General features: G+C 28.9%; 1 protein-coding gene across 1 annotated transcript in view; it reads right to left on the reverse strand.

The window, feature by feature from the left end:
• Positions 1 to 17,129, reverse strand: part of cfap43 (cilia and flagella associated protein 43) — an 80,923-nt gene that overhangs the window by 22,838 nt on the left and 40,956 nt on the right. Inside the window, exons 18-19 of the mRNA XM_061968316.1 lie at positions 13,855 to 14,014; positions 11,388 to 11,552 (exon numbers count right to left, since the gene is read on the reverse strand). Coding sequence (XP_061824300.1) covers positions 11,388 to 11,552; positions 13,855 to 14,014 — 325 coding nt within the window. The remainder of the gene's footprint in view (positions 1 to 11,387; positions 11,553 to 13,854; positions 14,015 to 17,129) is intronic.

Below are 17,129 nucleotides of genomic sequence, written 5' to 3' on the forward strand. Positions count from 1 at the left end.
GGCCACATGCGTGGACAGCAACTTTTAGCTCTTAGTTCCAAAATTGTGTCCACTACTGAATTGGGGTCTTATGGCCACTTATGTGGACACTTGTACTGCCATCTGGTGGTGTCAGAAGAGTATAACATACAATGGAATTTAGAAAAAAATAAGAATACGCATGTCACTAAACATGAAGTACACGTTTGTGTACTTATGGACTAAGTACATCATCTCAAAAGATGATTGTTAGATTTTATTCTAATTAGGGTCCAATAAACCCAAATAGTAAACAAACAGCTTGGGCCTTAAGAGGTTAAAGTAACGTATTTTCCGGACCATAGGGCGCACTGCTGATGAATGGTCTATTTTCGATCTTTTTTTCATACATAAGACGCATCGGATTATAAGGCACATTAAATGCTTAGTGGCCACATGCGTGGACAGCAACTTTTAGCTCTTAGTTCCAAAATTGTGTCCACTACTGAATTGGGGTCTTATGGCCACTTATGTGGACACTTGTACTGCCATCTGGTGGTGTCAGAAGAGTATAACATACAATGGAATTTGGGAAAAAAATAAGAATACGCATGTCACTAAACATGAAGTACACGTTTGTGTACTTATGGACTAAGTACATCATATCAAAAGATGATTGTTAGATTTTATTCTAATTAGGGTCCAATAAACCCAAATAGTAAACAAACAGCTTGGGCCTTAAGAGGTTAAAGTAACGTATTTTCCGGACCATAGGGCGCACTGCTGATTAATGGTCTATTTTCGATCTTTTTTTCATACATAAGACGCATCGGATTATAAGGCACATTAAATGCTTAGTGGCCACATGCGTGGACAGCACCTTTTAGCTCTTATTTCCAAAATTGTGTACACTGCTGAATTGGGGTCTTGTGGCCACTTATGTGGACACTTATACTGCCATCTGGTGGTGTCAGAAGAGTATAACATACAATGGAATTTTGAAAAAAATAAGAATACGCATGTCACTAAACATGAAGTACACGTTTGTGTACTTATGGACTAAGTACATCATATCAAAAGATGATTCTTAGTTTTTATTCTAATTAGGGTCCAATAAGACCAAATAGTAAACAAACAGCTTGGGCCTTAAGAGGTTAAAGTAACGTATTTTCCGGACCATAGGGCGCATGGGATTATAGGGCGCACTGTTGATGAATGGTCTATTTTCAATCTTTTTTCATATATAAGGCGCACCGGATTATAAGGCGCATTAAAGAAGTTATATTATCATTTTTTGTTCTAAATGCAAAAGACTTCTTTGTGGTCTACATCAGTGCTTTTCAACCACTGTGCCGCGTGAGATACAGTCTGGTGTGTGCTAATTTCACCTATTTGGGTTATATTTTTGCAAAGCAGTAATTCTAGTCTGCAAATGATGTGTTGTTGTTGAGTGTCGGTGCTGTCTAGAGTAACCGTGTAATACTCTTCCATATCAGTAGGTGGCAGCAGGTAGTTAATTGTTTTGTAGATGTCGGAAACAGCGGGAGGCAGGGTGCAGGTAAAAAGGTGTCTAATGCTTAAACCAAAAATAAACAAAAAAGGTGAAATTATTGCAACTTAGCATATTTTTTTTTACATCTTAGTTAAAAAAATCTACTAATGAAATGCATAAAATATTGTGTAATAAATTAAAACAACTGGCAGCTCAGGTGCCAAAATCTTACTGTAAAATTTGAATTTTTTTATTTACAGTTAAAAAACCAACGTCGATTTTACAGTAAAATTCTGGCAACCGAGCTGCCTTTTTTTTTTTTTTTTTTTTTTTTTTTAACCATAAAAACAGCAGTACAGTTTTTCTATTCACAGAAATATACACTACATTTTGAGGTGAAATTATTGCAACTTACCATATTTTCTTACATTTTAGCTTTTAAAAAATCTACTAATAAAAGGCAAAAACAATTGTGTAATAAAACAAACAAACTGACAGCTCAGGTGCCAAAATTGTACTGTAATTTTTTTAAATATATATATATATTTACAGTAAAATTCCGGCAACCGAGCTGCCTTTTTTTTTTTTTTTTTTTTTTTTACCATAAAAACAGCAGTACAATTTTTCCATTTACAGTAATATACACCACATTTTGAGATGAAATTATTGCAACTTAGCATATATTTTTTTACATTTCAGCTTTTAAAAAAATCTACTAATAAAAGGCATAAAAAATGGTGTAATAAAACAAACAAACTGACAGCTCAGGTGCCAAAATTGTACTGTAAATCTTTTACATTTTTATTTACAGTAAAAAAAAAAACTAATGTAAATTTTACAGTAAAATTCTGGCAACTGAGCTGCCTTTTTTTTTTTTTACCATAAAAACAGCAGTACAGTTTTTCCATTTACAGTAATATACACTACATTTTGAGGTGAAATTATTGCAACCATATTTTTTTTTTTACATTTTAGCTTTTAAAAAATCTACTAATTAAAGGCATACAAAATTGCGTAATAAAACAAACAAACTGACAGCGCAGGTGCCAAAATTGTACTGTATTTTTTTTAACTTTAATTTACAGTAAAAAAATAATAATTTTACAGTAAAATTTTGGCAACTGAACTGACTTTTTTATTTGATTTTTTTTTTACCATAAAAACAGCAGTACAGTTTTTCCGTTTACAGTAATATACACTACATTTTGAGGTGAAATTATTGCAACCATATTTTTTTTTAACATTTTAGCTTTTAAAAAATCTACTAATAAAAAGCATACAAAATTGTGTAATAAAACAAACTGACAGCTCAGGTGCCAAAATTGTACTGTATTTTTTTTACTTTAATTTACAGTAAAAAAAAAAAATACAGTAAAATTCTGGCAAGTGAACTGACTTTTTTATTTTATTTTTTTACCATAAAAACAGCAGTACAGTTTTTCCATTTACAGTAATATACACTACATTTTGAGGTGAAATTATTGCAACTTACCATATTTTTTTTACATTTTAGCTTTTAAAAAATCTACTAATAAAAGGCATACAAAATTGTGTATTAAAACAAACTGACAGCTCAGGTGCCAAAATTGTACTGTAATTTTTTTTAATATATATATATTTACAGTAAAATTCTGGCAACCGAGCTGCCTTTTTTTTTTACTAAATTTTTTTTTTACCTTAAAAACAGCAGTACAATTTTTCCATTTACAGTAATATACACTACATTTTGAGGTGAAATTATTGCAACTTACCATATTTTTTAAAACATTTTAGCTTTTAAAAAATCTACTAATAAAAGGCATACAAAATTGTGTAATAAAACAAACAAACTGACAGCTCAGGTGCCAAAATTGTACTGTAAAATCTTTTAATTTTTATTTACAGTTAAAAAAAAAGAAGTCAATTTTACAGTAAAATTCTGGCAACTGAGCTGCCTTTTTTTTTTTTTTTTTTTTTTTTTACCATAAAAACAGCAGTACAGTTTTTCCATTTACAGTAATATACACTACATTTTGAGGAGAAATTATTGCAACTTAGCATATATTTTTTTTACATTGTAGCTTTTAAAAAATCTACTAATAAAAGGCATACAAAATTGTGTAATAAAACAAACTGACAGCTCAGGTGCCAAAATTGTACTGTATTTTTTTTAAACTTTAATTTACAGTAAAAAAAAAAATAATTTTACAGTAAAATTTTGGCAACTGAACTGACTTTTTTATTTGATTTTTTTTACCATAAAAACAGCAGTACAGTTTTTCCATTTACAGTAATATACACTACATTTTGAGGTGAAATTATTGCAACCATATTTTTTTTTTACATTTTAGCTTTTAAAAAATCTACTAATAAAAGGCATACAAAATTGTGTAATAAAACAAACAAACTGACAGCTCAGGTGCCAAAATTGTACTGTATGTTTTTAATTTTTTTTATTTACAGTAAAAAAAACAAATGTATATTTTACAGTTAAATTCTGGCAACTGAGCTGCCTTTTTTTTTAACCATAAAAACAGCAGTACAGTTTTTCCATTCACAGAAATATACACTACATTTTGAGGTGAAATTATTGCAACTTACCATATTTTTTTACATTTAAGCTTTTAAAAAATCTACTAATAAAAGGCAAAAACAATTGTGTAATAAAACAAACAAACTGACAGCTCAGGTGCCAAAATTGTACTGTAATTTTTTTTAATATATATATTTACAGTAAAATTCTGGCAACCGAGCTGCCTTTTTTTATTTAATTTTTGTTTTACCTTAAAAACAGCAGTAAAGTTTTTCCATTTACAGTAATATACACCACATTTTGAGGTGAACTTATTGCAACTTACCATATATTTTTTTAACATTTTAGCTTTTAAAAAATCTACTAATAAAAGGCATACAAAATTGTGTAATAAAACAAACTGACAGCTCAGGTGCCAAAATTGTACTGTACATTTTTTAAATTTGTATTTACAGTAAAAAAAAAAAAAAGAAGTAAATTTTACAGTAAAATTCTGGCAACTGAGCTGCCTTTATTTATTTTTTTTAATTTTATTTTTTTTTTTACCATAAAAACAGCAGTACAGTTTTTCCATTTACAGTAATATACACCACATTTTGAGGTGAAATTATTGCAACTTACCATATTTTTTTTTAACATTTTAGCTTTTAAAAATATACTAATAAAAGGCATACAAAATTGTGTAATAAAACAAACTGACAGCTCAGGTGCCAAAATTGTACTGTATTTTTTTTTACTTTAATTTACAGTAAAAAAAAAAATAATATTACAGTAAAATTTTGGCAACTGAACTGACTTTTTTATTTGATTTTTTTTTACCATAAAAACAGCAGTACAGTTTTTCCATTTACAGTAATATACACTACATTTTGAGGTGAAATTATTGCAACCATATTTTTTTTTACATTTTAGCTTTTAAAAAATCTACTAATAAAAGGCATACAAAAAAATTGTGTAATAAAACAAACAAACTGACAGCTCAGGTGCCAAAATTGTACTGTACGCTTTAAAAAATTTTTATTTACAGTAAAAAAAACAAATGTACATTTTCTGGCAACTGAGCTGCCTTTTTTTTTTAACCATAAAAACAGCAGTACAGTTTTTCCATTCACAGAAATATACACTACATTTTGAGGTGAAATTATTGCAACTTAGCATTTTTTCTTACATTTTAGCTTTTAAAAAATCTACTAATAAAAGGCAAAAACAATTGTGTAATAAAACAAACAAACTGACAGCACAGGTGCCAAAATTGTACTGTCATTTTTTTTAATATATATATATATTTACAGTAAAATTCTGGCAACCGAGCTGCCTTTTTTTTTATTATTTTTTACCATAAAAACAGCAGTACAGTTTTTCCATTTACAGTAATATACACTACATTTTGAGGTGAAATTATTGCAACTTAGCATATATTTTTTTACATTTTAGCTTTTAAAAAATCTACTAATAAAAGGCATACAAAATTGTGTAATAAAACAAACTGACAGCTCAGGTGCCAAAATTGTACTGTATTTTTTTTACTTTAATTTACAGTAAAAAAATAAATAATTTTACAGTAAAATTTTGGCAACTGAACTGACTTTTTTATTTGATTTTTTTTACCATAAAAACAGCAGTACAGTTTTTCCATTTACAGTAATATACACTACATTTTGAGGTGAAATTATTGCAACCATATTTTTTTTTACATTTTAGCTTTTAAAAAATCTACTAATTAAAGGCATACAAAAGTGTGTAATAAAACAAACAAACTGACAGCTCAGGTGCCAAAATTGTACTGTACGCTTTAAAAAAATTTTATTTACAGTAAAAAAAACAAATGTACATTTTACAGTTAAATTCTGGCAACTGAGCTGCCTTTTCTTTTAACCATAAAAACAGCAGTACAGTTTTTCCATTTACAGTAATATACACTACATTTTGAGGTGAAATTATTGCAACTTACCATATTTTTTTACATTTTAGCTTGTAAAAAATCTACTAATAAAAGGCATAAACAATTGTGTAATAAAACAAACAAACTGACAGCTCAGGTGCCAAAATTGTACTGTAATTTTTTTTAATATATATATATATTTACAGTAAAATTCTGGCAACCAAGCTGCCTTTTTTTTATTTTTATTTTTTTTTACCATAAAAACAGCAGTACAATTTTTCCATTTACAGTAATATACACTACATTTTGAGGTGAAATTATTGCAACTTAGCATATATTTTTTTACATTTCAGCTTTTAAAAAAATCTACTAATAAAAGGCATAAAAAATGGTGTAATAAAACAAACAAACTGACAGCTCAGGTGCCAAAATTGCACTGTAAATTTTTTACATTTTTATTTACAGTAAAAAAAAAAACTAATGTAAATTTTACAGTAAAATTCTGGCAACTAAGCTGCCTTTTTTTTTTTTTTTTTAACCATAAAAACAGCAGTACAATTTTTCCATTTACAGTAATATACACTACATTTTGAGGTGAAATTGTTGCAACTTACCATATTTTTTTTTAACATTTTAGCTTTTAAAAAATCTACTAATAAAAGGCATACAAAATTGTGTAATAAAACAAACTGACAGCTCAGGTGCCAAAATTGTACTGTTTTTTTTTTACTTTAATTTACAGTAAAAAAAAAAAATACAGTAAAATTCTGGCAAGTGAACTGACTTTTTTATTTTATTTTTTTACCATAAAAACAGCAGTACAATTTTTCCATTTACAGTAATATACACTACATTTTGAGATGAAATTATTGCAACTTAGCATATTTTTTTTTTTACATTTTAGCTTTTAAAATAATCTACTAATAAAAGGCATACAAAATTGTGTAATAAAACAAACGGACAGCTCAGGTGCCAAAATTGTACTGTAAATTTTTTTAATTTTTATTTCCAGTAAAAAAATAATAATTACATTTTACAGTAAAATTCTGGCAACTGAGCTGCCTTTTTTATTTTTTTATTTTTTTTACCATAAAAAAAGCAGTACAATTTTTCTATTTACAGTAATATACACCACATTTTGAGGTGAAATTATTGCAACTTACCATATCTTTTTTTAACATTTTAGCTTTTAAAAAATCTACTAATAAAAGGCATACAAAATTATGTAATAAAACAAACTGACAGCTCAGGTGCCAAAATTGTACTGTACATTTAAAAAAAATTTATTTACAGTAAAAAAAAAAAATGGTATTTTTACAGTAAAATTCTGGCAACTGAGCTGCGTTTTTTTTTTTTTTTTTTTTTTTTTTAACCATAAAAACAGCAGTACAATTTTTCCATTTACAGTAATATACACCACATTTTGAGGTGAAATTGTTGCAACTTACCATATTTTTTTTTAACATTTTAGCTTTTAAAAAATCTACTAATAAAAGGCATACAAAATTGTGTAATAAAACAAACTGACAGCTCAGATGCCAAAATTGTACTGTATTTTTTTTACTTTAATTTACAGTAAAAAAAATAATTTTACAGTAAAATTTTGGCAACTGAACTGACTTTTTTATTAGATTTTTTTTACAATAAAAACAGCAGTACAGTTTTTCCATTTACAGTAATATACACTACATTTTGAGGTGAAATTATTGCAACTTACCATATTTTTTTACATTTAAGCTTTTAAAAAATCTACTAATAAAAGGCAAAACCAATTGTGTAATAAAACAAACAAACTGACAGCTCAGGTGCCAAAATTGTACTGTATTTTTTTTACTTTAATTTACAGTAAAAAAAATAATAATTTTACAGTAAAATTTTGGCAACTGAACCGACTTTTTTATTTGATTTTTTTTACCATAAAAACAGCAGTACAGTTTTTCCATTTACAGTAATATACACTACATTTTGAGGTGAAATTATTGCAACCATATTTTTTTTTTTACATTTTAGCTTTTAAAAAATCTACTAATTAAAGGCATACAAAATTGTGTAATAAAACAAATAAACTGACAGCTCAGGTGCCAAAATTGTACTGTACGTTTTTAAATTTTTTTATTTACAGTAAAAAAAACAAATGTACATTTTACAGTTAAATTCTGGCAACTGAGCTGCCTTTTTTTTAACCATAAAAACAGCAGTACAGTTTTTCCATTCACAGAAATATACACTACATTTTGAGGTGAAATTATTGCAACTTACCATATTTTTTTACATTTTAGCTTTTAAAAAATCTACTAATAAAAGGCATACAAAATTGTGTAATAAAACAAACAAACTGACAGCTCAGGTGCCAAAATTGCACTGTAATTTTTTTTAATATATATATTTACAGTAAAATTCTGGCAACCGAGCTGCCTTTTTTTTTTACTAAATTGTTTTTTTACCTTAAAAACAGCAGTACAATTTTTCCATTTACAGTAATATACACTACATTTTGAGGTGAAATTATTGCAACTTACCATATTTTTTAAAACATTTTAGCTTTTAAAAAATCTACTAATAAAAGGCATACAAAATTGTGTAATAAAACAAACAAACTGACAGCTCAGGTGCCAAAATTGCACTGTAATTTTTTTTAATATATATATTTACAGTAAAATTCTGGCAACCGAGCTGCCTTTTTTTTTTACTAAATTTTTTTTTTACCTTAAAAACAGCAGTACAATTTTTCCATTTACAGTAATATACACTACATTTTGAGGTGAAATTATTGCAACTTACCATATTTTTTAAAACATTTTAGCTTTTAAAAAATCTACTAATAAAAGGCATACAAAATTGTGTAATAAAACAAACAAACTGACAGCTCAGGTGCCAAAATTGTACTGTACATTTTTAAAATTTTTATTTACAGTAAAAAAAAAAAAAAGTAAATTTTACAGTAAAATTCTGGCAACTGAGCTGCCTTTTTTTTTTTTTTTTTTTTTTTTTACCATAAAAACAGCAGTACAGTTTTTCCATTTACAGTAATATACACTACATTTTGAGGTGAAATTATTGCAACCATATTTTTTTTTTTACATTTTAGCTTTTAAAAAATCTACTAATTAAAGGCATACAAAATTGCGTAATAAAACAAACAAACTGACAGCGCAGGTGCCAAAATTGTACTGTATTTTTTTTAACTTTAATTTACAGTAAAAAAAAATAATTTTACAGTAAAATTTTGGCAACTGAACTGACTTTTTTTATTTGATTTTTTTTTTACCATAAAAACAGCAGTACAGTTTTTCCGTTTACAGTAATATACACTACATTTTGAGGTGAAATTATTGCAACCATATTTTTTTTTAACATTTTAGCTTTTAAAAAATCTACTAATAAAAAGCATACAAAATTGTGTAATAAAACAAACTGACAGCTCAGGTGCCAAAATTGTACTGTATTTTTTTTACTTTAATTTACAGTAAAAAAAAAAAATACAGTAAAATTCTGGCAAGTGAACTGACTTTTTTATTTTATTTTTTTACCATAAAAACAGCAGTACAGTTTTTCCATTTACAGTAATATACACTACATTTTGAGGTGAAATTATTGCAACTTACCATATTTTTTTTACATTTTAGCTTTTAAAAAATCTACTAATAAAAGGCATACAAAATTGTGTATTAAAACAAACTGACAGCTCAGGTGCCAAAATTGTACTGTAATTTTTTTTAATATATATATATTTACAGTAAAATTCTGGCAACCGAGCTGCCTTTTTTTTTTACTAAATTTTTTTTTTACCTTAAAAACAGCAGTACAATTTTTCCATTTACAGTAATATACACTACATTTTGAGGTGAAATTATTGCAACTTACCATATTTTTTAAAACATTTTAGCTTTTAAAAAATCTACTAATAAAAGGCATACAAAATTGTGTAATAAAACAAACAAACTGACAGCTCGGGTGCCAAAATTGTACTGTAAAATCTTTTAATTTTTATTTACAGTTAAAAAAAAAAAGTCAATTTTACAGTAAAATTCTGGCAACTGAGCTGCCTTTTTTTTTTTTTTTTTTTTTTTTTTTACCATAAAAACAGCAGTACAGTTTTTCCATTTACAGTAATATACACTACATTTTGAGGTGAAATTATTGCAACTTAGCATATATTTTTTTTACATTGTAGCTTTTAAAAAATCTACTAATAAAAGGCATACAAAATTGTGTAATAAAACAAACTGACAGCTCAGGTGCCAAAATTGTACTGTATTTTTTTAACTTTAATTTACAGTAAAAAAAATAATAATTTTACAGTAAAATTCTGGCAACTGAGCTGTCTTTTTTTAACCATAAAAACAGCAGTACAATTTTTCCATTTACAGTAATATACACTACATTTTGAGGTGAAATTATTGCAACCATATTTTTTTTTTACATTTTAGCTTTTAAAAAATCTACTAATTAAAAGCATACAAAATTGCGTAATAAAACAAACAAACTGACAGCTCAGGTGCCAAAATTGTACTGTATTTTTTTTTACTTTAATTTACAGTAAAAAAAAAAAATAATTTTACAGTAAAATCTTGGCAACTGAACTGACTTTTTTATTTGATTTTTTTTTTTACCATAAAAACAGCAGTACAGTTTTTCCATTTACAGTAATATACACTACATTTTGAAGTGAAATTATTGCAACCATATTTTTTTTTAACATTTTAGCTTTTAAAAAATCTACTAATAAAAAGCATACAAAATTGTGTAATAAAACAAACTGACAGCTCAGGTGCCAAAATTGTACTGTATTTTTTTTACTTTAATTTACAGTAAAAAAAAAAAAATACAGTAAAATTCTGGCAAGTGAACTGACTTTTTTATTTTATTTTTTTACCATAAAAACAGCAGTACAGTTTTTCCATTTACAGTAATATACACTACATTTTGAGGTGAAATTATTGCAACTTAGCATATTTTTTTTTTTACATTTTAGCTTTTAAAATAATCTACTAATAAAAGGCATACAAAATTGTGTAATAAAACAAACGGACAGCTCAGGTGCCAAAATTGTACTGTATTTTTTTTAACTTTAATTTACAGTAAAAAAAAAAAAATCCCGTACAATTCTGGCAAGTGAACTGACTTTTTTATTGTATTTTTTTTACCATAAAAACAGCAGTACAGTTTTTCCATTTACAGTAATATACACTACATTTTGAGGTGAAATTATTGCAACTTACCATATTTTTTTTACCTTTTAGTTTAAAAAAATCTACTAAAAAATGGTGTAATAATAGTATTGACTGTTAGAAGTGGCCCACTGGGGCCAAACATAACTGCCATGTGGCCCTCAGTGAAAACCACTTTGACACCTCTGAGCTACAAGTTAATAATAGCGAGTAAGACCGGGTCTTGCTGGGTTCAATGTTGCGTTTGCTTTGCCAACTAATAGCAGGGATGTGCTGTAAGAGGTGTGTGGCAAAATGTGTCTACAACCATGTTATTATTATTATTGTTATTATTATTGGGCCTAAAAGCAACATTTGTCTTCCACCACGCACCTCTTTGTGGTCCTCTGTGAGTCGCAGTTTCTGTATGTCCCTTTCTTTGTTTTTGAGGTCCTCGATCTGCATCCTCCTCATGGTGTTGTCCCACTCCACCTGGATGATGCCCTTACGGAAGTCTTTGGTCTGCATCAGCATGGCTAGCTTCTGCTCGCCCAGGTTCTGATCACGCCAAACGACAACATTCAGCGTTAATTAAAAAATATTGAGACTTGTGTGGCGTAGGGTTGACCCCGATACTTTTCTAAATAAAGGGGACCACAAAAATGTCATTATCGTCTTTATTGTAACAACAAATGTTAGTGTAGATGAAACATATGTTTATTATTGTCATTTAGTCCTTAAATAAAATAGTCAACTTGTCTTTTAGTAGTAAGTAAACAAACAAAGACTCCTAATTAGTCTATGCAGTAACATATTGTGTCATTTATACACCTATTATTTTCTACACATTATGAGGGACAAACTGTAAAAAATTGATTATTAATCTACTTGTTCATTTACTGTTAATATCTGCTTATTTTCTGTTTGAACATGTTCTATCTACACTTCTGTTCAAATGTAATAATCACTTATTCTTCTCTTCTTTGATACTTGACATTAGTTTTGGATGATACCACACATTTAGGTATGGATGTGATACCAAGTAGTTACAGGATCATACATTGGTCATATTCAAAGTCCTCATGTGTCCAGGGTAGGGTTGTACGGTGTACTGGTATTAGTATAGTACTGCGATACTAATTAATTATATTCGGTACTATACCGCCTATTTTGTTAAAATAAAGCCAATAATGCAATTTTTTGTGGTCTCCTTTATTAGGAAAGTACCAAAAAGTATCAAAATAATTTTGGTACTGGTACCAAAATATTGGTATCGGGACAACACTAGTCCAGGGACGTATTTTCCTGAGTTTATAAACAATAAAAATGACAGTAGTTACAGGATCATACATTGGTCATATTCAAAGTCCTCATGTGTCCAGGGACATATTTACTGACTATATAAACATATATAAAAATATAAATAAATATTGATGTAATCATAGTAGTATCGACTAGATACACTCTTGTACTTGGTATCATTACAGTGGATGTCAGGTGTAGATCCATTTGTTTACATTGTGACGCTGGTGAGCTATTGTATCCTCCTACGGTGTGTAGTGAAGCATGTTTAGCTATTCCTCGTCCTCCAGTGATAATGCTACTTGTAAGAAACGTACTTTATTTGTCGCCACAGAGGCCAGGATTAGTGATTTAGAAGTAGCTAAAACACTGTGGATGGATTTTAGCTGCTAGCTCGCTCTTCCTGAGGGTGTTTCAGTGTTATAACTTCACCTTTATCTTGACTTTTTACACCAAAATGCGTCCATTCTCCCTTTTCTGTCTACACACTGTGTCTGCTTGTAAGTACTCTGTGTGTGTGTGTGTGCGCTGCCCAACATGCCCCTCTGCTCGTAAAACCAGCAATGTTACGACGAGAATCGTAACGAGGCCTTTTCGACTGACTAAAATCTGACATGTTTAGTAACTTTACCGGTGGTAGTAGCCAGATGAAGAAGGCAGACGCTGAAGGGCGGGGCATCGAAATGAAAACAATAACAATATTTCGGGGCTGTAAATCTAATTTTGAAATGAGCATATCCCGGCTGAATTACTGTTATCAGTAATAGAGGTATTGGCAAAGAACATGATTTATTAATGCCACACTGTGGATGGACGTTAGCCACTAGCTAGCTATGTCTTAAAGCAGCTCTTCCTGAGGGTGTTTCAGTGTTATAACTTCACCTTTATCTTTACTTTTTACACCAAAATGCGTCCATTCTCCCTTTTCTGTCTATACACTGTGTCTGCTTGTAAGTACTCTGTGTGTGTGTGTGTGTGTGTGTGTGTGTGTGTGTGTGCGCGCGCGCTGCCCAACATGCCCCTCTACTCGTAAAACCAGCAATGTTACGACGAGAATCGTAACGAGGCCTTTTCGACTGACTAAAATCTGACATGTTTAGTAACTTTACCGGTGGTAGTAGCCAGATGAAGAAGGCAGACGCTGAAGGGCGGGGCATCGAAATGAAAACAATAACAATATTTCGGGGCTGTAAATCTAATTTTGAAATGAGCTGAATTACTGTTATCAGTAATAGAGGTATTGGCAAAGAACATGATTTATTAATGCCACACTGTGGATGGACGTTAGCCACTAGCTAGCTATGTCTTAAAGCAGCTCTTCCTGAGGGTGTTTCAGTGTTATAACTTCACCTTTATCTTGACTTTTTACACCAAAATGCGTCCATTCTCCCTTTTCTGTCTACACACTGTGTCTGCTTGTAAGTACTCTGTGTGTGTGCGCTGCCCAACATGCTCCTCTGCTCCTAAAACCAGCAAGGTACTTTTAAAACAGAGTATAGTACACGATACTATACTAGTACCGGTATAGCGTACAAGCCCCAGTGTGGCGCCAACATACCATGATGGTCTGGTTGAGGTCTTCCACAACCGTCCTGTGGAGAAGAACGGAGTCGCTGTAGTCGGGAATGAAATCGGCGTTGATGACCTCCACCTGGCCTTGCTTCAGTAGGAACTGGACCATGATGTCCGTCAGGAAGTGCTGCTTCTCCTTACACATACTTGAAGGACACAACACGGGAACAAGAGAAGAATATTTGATACACCAATTAAGGCGCTGGTCCTAAACAGTCTCTTTTTCCTCACTTATTCTTTGTCTTTGCTACACTAATGGGTACATTTTAGGTCATTGGTTCTTTGTTTTATTTTTGCAAAAATATATATACATATATTTTTATATTGCTCTTTTTATCTTTGGTATGAACATTTTTATGTTTTTTTTTTGGTTCTTTGTTGTTGCTATTTTTGTATTACAACATTTTATTATTTGATCATGTTTGTACTGCATTGTAATCTTTTGTTTTGTGATTGTGAAAAATTACTTTAAAAATGTAATTAATTATTTTTACTTGTTACTCTAACAAACAGTAATTTGATTACTAACGGAATTACTCTTTAATAAATGTAATTAATTACTAAAATAATGCCTTACTTAGAAAAACTTTCAAATATCTGGCATATCCAGTTGAGCGACGTTTCATGAGAGCAGAGTGTGCGTTAATTATATTTACTTGTTACTTTAACACACAGTCATTTAATTACTAACGAAATTACTCTTTAATAAATTAATTACTAAAATAATGCATTACTTAGAAAAACTTCAAATATCTGGCATATGCAGTTGAGCGACGATTCATGAGAGCAGAGTGTGCGTTAATTATATTTACTTGTTACTTTAACAAATAGTAATTTAATCACTAACGAAATTACTTTTTAATAAATGTAATTAATTACTAAAATAATGCCTTACTTAGAAAAACTTTCAAATATCTGGCATATCCAGTTGAGCGACGTTTCATGAGAGCAGATTGTGTGTTAATTATATTTACTTGTTACTTTAACACACAGTCATTTAATTACTAACGAAATTACTCTTTAATAAATATAATTAACTACTAAAATAATGCCTTACTTAAAAAAATTTCAAATATCTGGCATATGCAGTTGAGCGACGTTTCATGAGGCAGAGTGTGCGTTAATTATATTTACTTGTCACTTTAACACACAGTCATTTAATTACTAACAAAATTACTCTTTAATAAATGTAATTAATTACTAAAATAATGCCTTACTTAAAAAAACCTTCAAATATGCAGTTGAGCGACGTTTCATGAGAGCAGAGTGTGCGTTAATTATATTCACTTGTTACTTTAACAAACGTAATTTAATTACTAACGGAATTACTCTTTAATAAATGTCATTAATTACTAAAATAATGCCTTACTTCAAAAAAACTTCACATATCTGGCATATGCAGTTGAGCGACGTTTCATGAGAGCAGAGTGTGCGTTAATTATATTTACTTGTTACTTTAACAAACAGTAATTTAATTACTAACGAAATTACTCTTTAATAAATGTAATTAATTACTAAAATAATGCCTTACTTAGAAAAACTTAAAATATCTGGCATATGCAGTTGAGAGCAGAGTGTGCGTTAATTACATTTACTTGTCACTTTAACAAACAGTAATTTAATTACTAACAAAATTACTCTTTAATAAATATAATTAATTACTAAAATAATGCCTTACTTAAAAAACCCTTCAAATATGCAGTTGAGCGACATTTCATGAAAGCAGAGTGTGCGTTAATTATATTTACTTGTCACTTTAACACACAGTCATTTAATTACTAACAAAATTACTCTTTAATAAATGTAATTAATTACTAAAATAATGCCTTACTTAAAAAAACCTTCAAATATGCAGTTGAGCGACGTTTCATGAGAGCAGAGTGTGCGTTAATTATATTCACTTGTTACTTTAACAAACGTAATTTAATTACTAACGGAATTACTCTTTAATAAATGTCATTAATTACTAAAATAATGCCTTACTTCAAAAAAACTTCACATATCTGGCATATGCAGTTGAGCGACGTTTCATGAGAGCAGAGTGTGCGTTAATTATATTTACTTGTTACTTTAACAAACAGTAATTTAATTACTAACGAAATTACTCTTTAATAAATGTAATTAATTACTAAAATAATGCCTTACTTAGAAAAACTTAAAATATCTGGCATATGCAGTTGAGAGCAGAGTGTGCGTTAATTACATTTACTTGTCACTTTAACAAACAGTAATTTAATTACTAACAAAATTACTCTTTAATAAATATAATTAATTACTAAAATAATGCCTTACTTAAAAAACCCTTCAAATATGCAGTTGAGCGACATTTCATGAAAGCAGAGTGTGCGTTAATTATATTTACTTGTCACTTTAACAAACAGTAATTTAATTACTAACGAAATTACTCTTTAATAAATGAAATTAATTACTAAAATAATGCCTTACTTAAAAAAAACTTCAAATATCTGGCATATGCAGTTGAGCGACGTTTCATGAGGCAGAGTGTGCGTTAATTATATTTATTTGTCACTTTAACAAACAGTAATTTAATAACTAACAAATTACTCTTTAATAAATGTAATTAATTACTAAAATAATGCCTTACTTAAAAAAACCTTCAAATATGCAGTTGAGCGACGTTTCATGAGAGCAGAGTGTGCTTTAATTATATTTACTTATCACTTTAACAAACAGTAATTTAATTACTAACAAAATTACTCTTTAATAAATGTAATTAATTACTAAAATAATGCCTTACTTAAAAAAACCTTCAAATATGCAGTTGAGCGACGTTTCATGAGAGCAGAGTGTGCGTTAATTATATTTACTTGTCACTTTAACAAACAGTAATTTAATTACTAACGAAAATACTCTTTAATGAATGTCATTAATTACTAAAATAATGCCTTACTTCAAAAAAACTTCACATATCTGGCATATGCAGTTGAGCGACGTTTCATGAGCGCAGAGTGTGCGTTAATTATATTTACTTGTTACTTTAACAAAAACAGTAATTTAATTACTAACGAAATTACTCTTTAATAAATGTAATTAATTACTAAAATAATGCCTTACTTAAAAAAACCTTCAAATATGCAGTTGAGCGACGTTTCATGAGAGCAGAGTGTGTGTTAATTATATTTACTTGTCACTTTAACAAACAGTAATTTAATTACTAACGGAATTACTCTTTAATAAATGTCATTAATTACTAAAATAATGCCTTACTTCAAAAAAACTTCACATATCTGGCATATGCAG

Source organism: Nerophis lumbriciformis, linkage group LG02, assembly GCF_033978685.3.
Source record: "Nerophis lumbriciformis linkage group LG02, RoL_Nlum_v2.1, whole genome shotgun sequence".
In the NCBI taxonomy this organism is placed as follows: Eukaryota; Metazoa; Chordata; class Actinopteri; order Syngnathiformes; family Syngnathidae; genus Nerophis; species Nerophis lumbriciformis.